Source organism: Dasypus novemcinctus, unplaced genomic scaffold, assembly GCF_030445035.2.
Source record: "Dasypus novemcinctus isolate mDasNov1 unplaced genomic scaffold, mDasNov1.1.hap2 scaffold_124, whole genome shotgun sequence".
NCBI lineage: Eukaryota > Metazoa > Chordata > Mammalia > Cingulata > Dasypodidae > Dasypus > Dasypus novemcinctus.
The window spans coordinates 1241272-1253027 of record NW_026688150.1 but is presented as its reverse complement, the minus strand read 5'-3'; the positions used below and the strand labels follow the sequence as shown (position 1 = coordinate 1253027).

The window sequence follows — 11756 nt, the reverse complement described above, 5'->3', positions numbered from 1 at the left end:
TTACAAAGCAAACATGCATAACCTACAAGACTCCCATCCATCACCCTACCACCAACAGTTTGCACTGTTGTGGAACATTTGTTTGAAAGTGATGTGTGGGGCTCCCTCTTACTTAGGTTCACGTGCTTATACTCTGGGGGGAAAAATTCCATCCTATCATTTATGCTTAAGAATATGCTAGTTACCTGTGTTCAGGTGAGGCTCTTACATGGACATGTCTGGGCAGTTATGCATTTGGGTCTTCTTGAATAACAAAAGCAGACATTCCATTTTCCAGTGTAATAATAAAATGGTAATAACAAAATGGTAATCGTAACGATGAAGACTATAAATGTCCTTATATGGCCAAGGGGACTCTCCAGTTGTGTTCTAGCTAAGGACCTTGAGATGGTGAGATAGTCTCACCCAGGAGTGTCGGATGTAACCACAGGGCTCCAAGAAAAACCACCATACCTTCTCAAACTTGGAAAACTGTTTCAAAGGCATTGGATCTTCAAAAGGCTGGTAAATAGGCTTAATTAGCAAAGCGGCTCCCGCCAAGGAGTTTCCTGAGGGCACCCTTTAGCTCCGAGTTGCGCATGCTGTAGATGAAGGGGTTCAGTGTGGGAGTGACCATGGTGTACATCATCGTGGCTGCTATGTCCCTCTGTGAGGTGTGCAAGGACACAGGGTTAAAGTAGACGCTGATGATGGTCCCATAAAAGAGAGTGACGACACAAAGGTGAGAGCTGCAGGTGGAGAAGGCTTTGCACCTCCCCTGCACGGAGGGCACCCTCCACACGGCCATAGCAATAGGCATATAAGAGGCCGTGATGCAGACAAAAGGTATCAGAACCCCTGAGCTGCCCAGCACCCACACCAGCATGTCATTGACTTGAGTGCTGGAGCAGGAGAGCTTGAGCAAGGCATTGAGGTCACAGAAGAAGTGTAGAACCTTATTGGTGCAAAAGGTCACATGCGTCATCAGGACGGTGTGGGTCATGGAGATGAGGTTGGCAGAGACCCAGGGCACGGCCACCAGCAAGGCACACCTGATGACGTTCATGATCATCAGGTAGTGCAGTGGGCGGCAGATGGCCAGGTAGCGGTCGTAAGCCATGGCTGAGAGAAGGATGCTGTCGGCTGTGGCAAAGGCAATGAAGAAATACATCTGGGCCAGGCATGCGGAGAAGGAGATGGTGGTGCAGCCACGCAGATGGTTCGCCAGCATCTTGGGGACGGTCGTGGAGGTAAAGCAAATGTCGAGAAGAGACAAGTTGCCGAGGAAGAAATACATGGGGCTGTGGAGGTGAGGGTCTGAGATGATGGCCAGGATGGTGAGCAGGTTCCCCAGACCCCCAACCAGAAACAGAGTGAAGGAGACACCAAAGAGAAGCTGCTGTTGCTGCGGCTGCTCGGAGAGGCCAAGCAGGACGAATTCAGAGACTTGGGTCCAATTGTCCATGGTGTGAGGCAGTTCTAAACACAGAAACAAACAACAGCAAAAACCACAGAAACAAGGACATCTGCGGTGGCTGGGCTCCCTCGTCTGCTCCTCCCACCTGTGTTGGTTTCCCACCTGCTAAAACAAACACCGAACCTTGGGTTGGCTTAAACAAGGGGGATTGACTGGCTCACGGTTTTGAGATGAGAAGTCCAAGATCCAGGCGTCATCAAGGGGATGCTTTCTTCCCGAAGACTGTCGCGTTCTGGGACTTGTGGCCGGGGATCTTGGTCCTTGGCTGTTCTGTCACACGGCAGTGCACATGGTGGCGTCTTCTACTTGCTCTTCTGGTTTCTGTTGACGTCTGGCTTCTGGCTACTACCTGTGGCTTCTCTCTCCATCTCACTTTCACTCTTTTAAAAAAAAAAGTTGGGAAGAATCGTGATGCAGTTCCCTCTGAATGAAAAGTAGAATACAGCTATGAAGCTATGGTCCACCTGAATTTTCTTGGTGGGTCGTTATGATTACTGATAAAATCTCTTTTGTTATATGTCTATTCAGATGATTTCTTTATCTATTTTGGAAATATTTTCATCATATTATGTATTCTAGGAATTTTTACATTTCATTAAGGTTTTCCTTGTTTTCAGAATTCATTATTCAAAGTGTTCCTTTCAATCAGTGTTATTTCTGTTATGATTAAAGGAATGTCATCCTCACATTAGTAATTCGAAAAAGAAAAAAGAAAATTCCATCCATCAGCCACGTGGGATCTAAGCCCCCTCTTGGTTTAGGGGTGGAGTGGACATCACCATCCCAGGGTCCACAGGATGGAGGAATAAAATATGGCTTAGAGTAGACTTACTGGTATTCTACTCTAGAATTATTGTGACTCTAGTAATGGAAGAAATTATATCACTGATGTGGAGACAGTGGCCATGGGAGTTGCTGAATGCAGGGAGAGGGAAATGGAGGTGTGATTAATGGCATTTTCTTGACTTGGAGTTGTCCTGAATGGTATTGTAGGGACAGATGCTGGACATTATATATCCTTCCATAGTCCACTGAATGAACTGGAAGAGAGTGTAAGCTACAACATAAACAATAATCCATGCTGTATGGCAATGCTCCAAAATGTATTCATGAAATGTATTGAATGTGCCACATTATTGAAAGAAGTTGTCTATATGGGAGGAGTGGAGGTGGGGTGTGGATTGTGGTATAAGGGAATCTCTTATATTTTTTAATGTAACATTTTGTGTGATTCATGTATCTTTAAAAAAAAACAATTTAAAAGAATGAAAAAGAAAGACCCCAGCAATCAGATTAAAGCCCGATCAGATTCAGTTGGGTCAGAAGTAACAGCTTGCAGCGATCTTATTTACAGTGGGGCCACACCCATTAGAACGACATTCACCATCAAGAACACATCCTAACTGTGTAACACAATTCACGCTGCTGGCATCGTGGTACCCCTAATACCAGATGCAACACTTCCCAAGTTGTGACCCAAAAATGTCCTTAGACATCACCAAAGTCCCCTGGGGTGCAGAATCACCCTGGGTTGAGAACCTCGGGTGTAGGTTAAATCTTGCTCTCCTGTCCTTCGGCACTTGCACACGTACTCTGGTTTGGAGGAGAAGAGTGACATTGACCTGATGCCAGCCACAACCAAGGCTCAAAATCTAAGTTACCCAGGGAAGGGTGGAGAGAATGAGCGGTGACTGCTGAGGGGGAGTGTTTGGTTGTGTGTGTGTATGTGTGTTCATTTGCTTGTTTTTATTTTTGTTGTTTTTTTCTGTTTTTTTTTATAGTAAGGAAAATGCTCTAATATTGATTGATTGAAGTGATAAATGCATAACTTTGTGATTATGTCAAGTACTATGGTTGAACATTTTAGATGAATTGTATGGTTTATGAATATGTTTTGGTAAAATTGATTTTGTGTAAATATAAATCAGTTTATGGAGATGAAATTAGATTACAGGTTATGTAGGGTTGGGGAAGGAATTCAAAGTGGTGTGGAATTTTTTTCTTGGAGTAATGGAATTGTTCTATAATAAGGGATCTTAACAAGGATTCTGCGAGCTTGAATTGAAATTCAAAAAAATGTTCTTGTGGGATGTGTTGGTGTGGGTGTGAAGTGTGTATTAAATAACACACAGGACAGGGTGGACTGAGTGAGGGGTTTGTGGTTTCCACCTGAGTGGCTAAGGGGTCCATGGAACAGAAAAGGTTAAGAACTCCTCTTCCAAAATGTTTTTGGTGATGGATACACAACACTGTGATTATACTAAAAGCCATTCGTTATATACTTTAGATGGGTTGCATGATTTGTAAATACATCTCAATAAAACTGCTTACTAAATAAGTGAACATTTGTGCAAGAATAGCCAGAAATAGCAGCTATGTACAGCAGGAGAAACAGCGAGATTGAGAGGTGAAGACTATTCTTATTTGTCTGTTTTTTGTTTATTTTCATCGTTATTATTGAAATAAAGAAAATGCTCTAATAAAGACTGAAGTGATGAATGCCCAACTATGTGATTATACCAAATATCATCAATTGTACAGTTGGGATAAATTGCTTGCTTTACTAACATGTATCAATAAAATTGATTTTTAATTGATTTTTTAAAATGTAACTTGCAAAAGCTCTTGCGTGGCAATAATAGACCCAGCTCTAATCCAAGTGCCCTCTCCATGACGTCATGCTACTGCTGTCCACTCATGAGGTGCAGATCCCAGGCACCCAAAGTCCTTGTAGAGAAAACTGAGCAGAGATCCCCAAACTTTAAGGGGGCAGCTGCAGGGAATCTTCCCTCAGACAGGCTCCCCTGTACCTTGTCTTCCTCATCCACTTACTTGAGCTGTTGCCACAGAGCCTGCTTCAAATCCCAGAGCCTCTCGGTCCATGGATGTCATGTTTCCAGGAGTTTACGGTTGCCTGATGCCTCACCCATGTCCTGAAGTTGCGGAGAAGGAGCCTGTTTTCTCTTGAGGGGTGCAGCAGGGCCATCCTGGGTGGACTTTTATAGGACCCTCTGGCCTCCGGGGCTCAGTCCCTATGGAACTTGTTAGAACCAGGTGCTTAGCTTGTTCCCCCAGAGGAGCTTTTGAAACAAGCATCCATGTGGGAAAGAATTTTGTCCCTAAAGCATCGCTTGTCTTCTAACCTGTCTCTCTTGGCTGACAGAGGGATAGGATGGTCCCAAGGGTTCCCCATCAATAATTTTAAAATATATTATTAATATTAGTGGTTATAATATATCAAGCACTTACCTTTTGACTGGGTCGGTGCTAAACATGCACTGTGCTGTAAATCACAAAAGCCAAATAGGAAGGTAACAGAGAAGCTCACCTGCCAATCACCATGCTGCTTGAAGGGGCAGATGTAGGAGTGAAATCTAGGTATTTTGACAATATATTCAAATGCCCTTGGCTATACTTAGAAACAAGTTCATTCCTTTTTTTTTCTTTTTTTTTGGCTGAGTAACACATTTATTATGTGTTGGCCCAGAGGAGAGTCAATCCCCAAATTCTGAGCACTGTTTTTCAGCTTTCATATGTTTATATAGGATTTTATTGATTTTATTTGTATGTGTTCTCTCTTTATTTTTTAAAATGTTACATTCAAAAGTTATGAAATCCCCATATACCCCCCGCCCCCCTCTGTCCATGTGACAGCCAGTCCCTGAGCCTCAGCAGACTTGAAACTCCTACCCTCTGGTTTATTGGGCTTACCTGCCAGCTAACAGGGAGATGAAGAAGGTCAACGATCATACCAAGTTAAATCTTTCTTATGGAATGGCATGGATCTGCCACCTTTCGTTTATGCATTCATCTGTTGATGGGCATTTGTGTTGTTTCTACCCTTTGCTTCTTATGAATAGGGCAGCAGTAAACATCCATGCGCAGTATTAGTTTGATTGCTCATTACTCATGCACAAAAATGCTACTGAATTTTGCACATTGACCTTATAACCTGTGAGCAATCTGAGGAGGAAATGAAGAAAGAAATGCCATTTACAATAGTAAACAAAAAAATCAAATACATAGGAATAAATGTAACTAAAGATATAAAAGGCTTATACACAGACTACTACACAACCCTGTCAAAGGAAATCGAACAGTAATTAAATAAATGGAAGAACAATCTCTGTTCCTGGACAGGAAGACTGAATATCATTAAGATGTCTATCCTACCCAAACTGATATATAGATTCAATGCAATCCCAATAAGAATCAACACAGCATTTTTAATGAACTAGAAAAATTAACTATGAAATTTATTTGGAATGGGAAGAGGCCCAAATAGCCAAAGGCATCTTGAGAAAGAAAAATGAAATTGGAGGAATCATACTACCTGAGTTCAAAGCATAGTATAGGATTTGGAGTTGTCCTAGGTGGTGCTGCAGGGACAGATGCTGGACGTTGTGTGTCCTGTCGTGGCTAACTGGGTGGACTGGGGAAGAGTGTGGACTACACTGTGGACCACAGTCCATGTGGTGCTGCGGTTCTCCAGAATGTATTCACCGGCTGCAGTGGATGTGCCACAATGATGGAAGAGATTGTCGATGTGGGAGGGGTGGCATGGGTGGAGTTGGGGGAATATAGTGACCTCATATATTTTTTTTTAACCTCATTTTTTAAAAAATTGTATTCATTTTGTAAAAATATTACATTAAAAAAATATGAGGTCCCATTCAACCCCACCACCCCTACCCCACCACTGCCCCCCAGCAACACTCACTCCCATCATCATGACACATCCATTGCATTTGGTAAGTACATCTCTGGGCATCTCTGCACCTCATGGTCAATGGTCCACATCATAGCCCATACTCTCCCACGTTCCATCCAGTGGGCCCTGGGAGGATTTACAATGTCCAGTGATTGCCCCTGAAGCACCATCCAGGGCAACTCCAAGTCCCAAAAACGCCTCCACATCTTGTCTCTTCCTCCCATTCCCCATATCCATCAGCCACCATGGCCACTTTTCCCACACCAATGCCACCTTTTCTCTGTGGACCTTGGATTGGTTGTGTCCGTTGCACCTCTATGTCAAGAGGAGGCTCAGATTCCACATGGATACTGGATGCAATCCTCCTGCTTTCAGTTGTAGGCACTCTAGGCTCCATGGTGTGGTGGTTGTCCTTCTTCAACTCCATCTTAGCTGAGTGGGGTAAGTCCAATAAATCAGAAGATAGAGAAGAAGAAAAAAAGCATAGTATAAATCTACAATTGTGAAAATGGCATTGTATTGGCACAAGGACACACTGACCAATGGAACCAAATGGAGAGTTCTGATATAGATCTGCATATATACAATCATCTGATATTTGACAAGGCCACCAAGCCCACTCAATTGGGAGCGAATGGCCTCTTCAACAAATGGTGCTTGGAGCCCTGGATATCCAAATGCAAAAGAATGAAAGAGGATTACCATCTTAAACCTTATACAAAAATCCAGTCAAGATGTATCCCAGGGTCCACAGGATGGAGGAATTGTCTATGGATTAGAGTGGACTTACTGATATTCTACTGTGGAACTATTTTGATTAGTAATGGAAGAAATTGTAGCATTGATGTGGAGAGAGTGGCCACGGCAGATGCTGAGGCAGGGAGAGGGAAGAAGAGATATGATGTGGGGGCATTTTCAGCACTTGGAGTTGTCCTGGGTGGTACTGCAGGGACAGATGCTGGACAATGTGTGTCCTGCCATGGCCCACTGTGTGAACTGGGGGAGAGTACAAATTACGATGTAGACAACTGTCCATGTGGTGTAGCAGTGCTCCAAAATGTATTCACCAAAAACAATGAATGTCTCATAATGATGAAAGAGGTTGCTGATGTGGGTGGAGTGGAGTGAGGGTGGTGGGAGGTATATGGGGACCTCTTATATTTTTTGAATGTAACATTTTTTTAAAAATAGAGAGAAAAAATACATGAATATTTTTAAAAAACGTTTTAAAAAAATGCAGTGATTGTGCTACAATGATGAAAGAGGTTGTTGATGTGGGAGGAGTGAGGGAGTGATGGGTGTGGTATGTAGGATCTTTTTAGACTTTTTAATGTAACATTTTTTGTGATCTGTGAATCTTCAAAAATACAATGAAAATAAAATAAAATGAAGCGAACAAACAAATAAACAACAAAAAAAGATGGATCAAAGACCTAAATATAAGAGCAAAGATCATAAAGACTTGGAGAACAATGTAGGGAAGCATCTACAGGACGTAGTAAGAGGAGAAGGTTTGATGAACTTCTCACCCAAAGCACGAGCAGCAAAAGAACAAACAAATGGGCCCTCCTCAGAATTAAAGTCTTTTGCACCTCAAAGGAGTTTGTCAAGAAAGTGAAAAGACAGCCTACCCAATGGAAGAAAATATTTGGTAACCACACACCAGATAGGAGACTAATATCATGCACATATAAATAAATCTTATATCTTGAAGATAACAAGACCAACAACCAATTTAAAAAATGGGCACGAGATTTGAATAGATGCTTCTTCAAAGAAGAAAAATAGAAATGGCTAAAAAGCACGTGAAAATATGCTCGAAATTACTAGCTATTAGAGAAATGTAAATCAAAACTACAATGAGATAACATCTCACTGCCTTAAGACTGGCAGCTATCAAAAACACAGAAGACTTCAAGTGTTGGAGAGGATATGGAGGGATGAATATTTTCATCTGGTGGGAAAGTCGAAGGATCTGGCCATTCTAGAGGACAGTTTGGCAGTTTCTGAAGAAAACTAGCTATAGATTTGCCATATGACCCAGCAAATCCACTGCTGATTATATGCTCAGAAAAACTGAAAAGGACACACACCAATATATGCACAACAATGTTCACAGCAGCATTATTCACTATTGCCAAAAGTTGGAATCAACCGGAATACGCACCAACAGGTGAATGGAAAAAAAATGTGGTATATACATACAATGAAATAGTACTCAGCTGTAAGAAAGAATACAATAGAAACACATGGGGTAACATGGATGAAACTTGAGAACCTTATGCTGAGTGAAGCAAGCCAGGCATTGAAGTACAAATACTACATGACCTCTCTGATATGAAATAAGCAAACCAAGGTATCTCAAAGAGCTAGAGACTGGATGAATTGTTTGCAGGAAATTGCAGGGGGGAGGAACATTATGAGGTGATGCCTACGTTGGTGAAATCTATGATAAAGTGGAGGTAAGTAGTTGTACAGGGAAGTGATTAGACGAGGGCATAGGGATCCTATTGTGTGAGACTTTGCAGGCTTGAGGGGGCTGGGTGGGAAGTTGGGTTTGGATGGCCAAAGGAATTGGGGGGAGGGTCAGGGAGAACAGATGAACATGGGAGATTGTTGGGTATGTGGTTCAAAATATAATGTTGAGGAAACATTTTACAAAATATAATGAGGAATGATTACCTGTTTAGAATGCTTAATTGGGGCATCTGGCACAGGTGCAGGCTTCTAGGGACTGTTTGAGTGCTCATCTTGTCCTAGTGTGCTATATCATTGTGTAGAGACCCATGCAATGAGTGGGAAGGTGTACCCACATTCTGGGGAGGTGTGATGTACTCCAACAGAGGGAATTGCATCTCGAGAGAAAATTGGTGGCTCTCAATGGGCGAGGACAGTCTAGTAGGTCAAGCTTCAGAATTGTTGCAAGTATCTGTGAATCTGGTCCTTCAAGCAGTGAACCTTGGTTGTCACTGTTGGCTCTGAGGGGAGGGGAAGAGAGGAATAGAATAGATGGAAGCGGGGGTAACTGGAGGGCATTGGAAGTATTGCACAAGATCATGCAATGACGGATATAGGACATGTTAACTTACACTAAAAATGTATGAAAGTCTATAGGCTAAAATGTAAACCATAATGTACCTGAAAATTTAGGTAATTGTGCAGTCTAAAATATAAACTATAATGTAAACCGAAATGGAACCATGATTGGTAGCTATGTTTCAATATCTGTACATAAGCTGCAACAAATAAAAAATGAACATATAAAAAGATCCATCATGAAAAGGGGGAAAGGTATTTGGTATTGGATATGTGGGTGTTCCCTCTATTGTATATGTGACTTTTCTGTGATATAAAATTTTTTGAAGCAAAATGAAAATGTGAAAAAAGGATGTAGACACTGAGGAAGGAACACCTATTACATTGACCAAAGACAAAATGTCCAAATCTAAGTGTTATGATACTTCTCATTTTTAATACCCCAATTAATTTTTACTTTATTTTCGTTTTTCTAAATTAGTATGTATTTTATTTCCAATCTTGAAACATATTGTTATTTTATTTTCCTACTAATTGAAGGTGACAGTATATTAGGCCTCCTTTTGAAGAAGCATTAGACCACAGGGGCGTTCAACTATGGCAATGGAGGAAAGATGGTGTGGGATGTTATTGATGGAGGACACATGGATCTTAGGGATCTAGCGCATGCACAGGGCAGGGCTTAGAACCTGAAGACGACTTTTGGGGGCACAGTTCATCCCCATAAATCTGCCATTTCTCCTCATGTGCGTTTCTGACACACGCACTCAGTATTATGTCTCTCCATACACAGGTTCCCTGACATTTCCTGGCAACACGGACACACCGGTGCACAAGCCAACACACACACTCTCCCACGAGCTCTCCCATGCTCTGCACATCTGGCTACCTCTTCCCAGGAACCAGAGGCCCCCTAGCCCTGCTCGTAGATGCTGGCAGAGACCCCTGTGCAGTGCGCCCTGCCCACTGGCAGATGAAGAGGGAGGCTTTATCTCCACATGCAAATTCCCCAGGAGCGGGGTCCCACAGGCCCCTCCACGGAGCCTGCTTTGGATGCAGAATGCACGGTCCAGGAGGTTAAACTCTTACTACTAAGTATAGTCTTTATCTTACCTTTGATGTATTTTTCCCCAACCCACCCTATTATTATTTTCTAAATATACTTTTATAACAAAAATCAAAACAATTGTGCCCATGTGCAAAATTCTCAAGCAACATCCCCCTACCAACATACCACACTGTGGAGGAACATTTGTTACAGATTATGAGATAATATAATCCAACTGTTACCATGTCCATAGTGTACATTTGGCATACATTTTCCATAATGACCCATTATCTACACAGTAGGTCTTTGGTATAGAGGCAAGAATATTACATTATTGCTGCTAACCACAGTGCATAGGTCACTCCAGTTGTATTTTTCTCATGAATCTCCACATTCCCAACACCCTGCAATGGCGATGTACATTTGCACTAGCTAACAAAGGACACTCTTGCATCTGTACCATCAACCACAACTCTCATCCACCTCTGGGTTTACTGTGCTATTCAGTTCCTAGATTATTCTCTAGCATTCTGTCAATTGGCAGTTACATGCTGAGGCTACCTTTTTCAGCCACATCCCCATTTATAAACCAGCTGTTATTCACTATGTGTTGCCATCAAATTTGGACATTTCCACACTTTTACAGTAAAGCTAATTAAAACTTCGACATTCATTAAACATCAGTGGTCCTTCTCAGCCTTCCTTTTATCTCCGTAAAGAATCCACCACCGACCACCAGATCTTGAAGTTTGTTTTCCTATATTTTCTTCTAGAAGCATTATGATTCCTACTTTTATAGTTAGGTTTTTTTACTCATTTTGAGTTAATTGTTGGATAAGTTGTGAGGTAGGGGTCCTCTTTCCTTCTTTCAGCTATGGGTATTCAGTTCTCTCAGCACCATTTGTTGAATGGATTGTTCTGCCCAAGCTGGGTGGATTTGACAGGCTGGTCAAAAATCACTTGTCCGACCACCACACCATGGAGCCTAGAGTGATTACAACTGAAAGTGGGAGGATTGCATCCAGCATCCATGTGGAATCTGAGCCTCCTCTTGACATAGAGGTGCAATGGACACAACCAATCCAAGGTCCACATAGAAAAGGTGGCATTGGATTGGGAAAAGTGGACATGGTGGCTGATGGGTATGGGGAAAGGCAGGAAGAGATGAGAGGTGGAGGTGTCTTTGGGACATGGAGCTGCCCTGGGTGGTGCTTCAGGGGCAATCACCGGACATTGTAAATCCTCACAGGGCCCACTGGATGGAATGGGGGAGAGTATGGGCCATGATGTGGACCATTGACCATGAGGTGCAGAGGTGCCCAAAGATGTACTTACCAAATGCAATGGATGTGTCATGATGATGGAAATGAGTGTTGCTGGGGAGGGGGAGAGGTGGGGTGGGGGTGGTGGGGTTGAATGGGACCTCATATATATATATATATTTTTAATGTAATACTATTACAAAGTCAATAAAAAAAAAGAAAAAAAAAATCACTTGTCCGTGC

General features: G+C 42.4%; 1 protein-coding gene across 1 annotated transcript; it reads right to left on the bottom strand.

Moving 5' to 3' along the window:
• Positions 1-514: 514 nt before the first annotated feature.
• Positions 515-1444, bottom strand: LOC131277524 (olfactory receptor 1F1-like). Its single transcript, XM_058292544.1, has one exon. The coding sequence runs from the start codon at positions 1442-1444 to the stop codon at positions 515-517; it is 930 nt and encodes a 309-aa protein (XP_058148527.1).
• Between the last annotated feature and the right edge of the window lie 10312 nt (positions 1445-11756).

Excerpts from the sequence above, each read along its gene's own strand:
- LOC131277524 (XM_058292544.1), bottom strand. The coding sequence starts at position 1,444 with ATGGACAATTGGACCCAAGTCTCTGAATTCGTCCTGCTTGGCCTCTCC.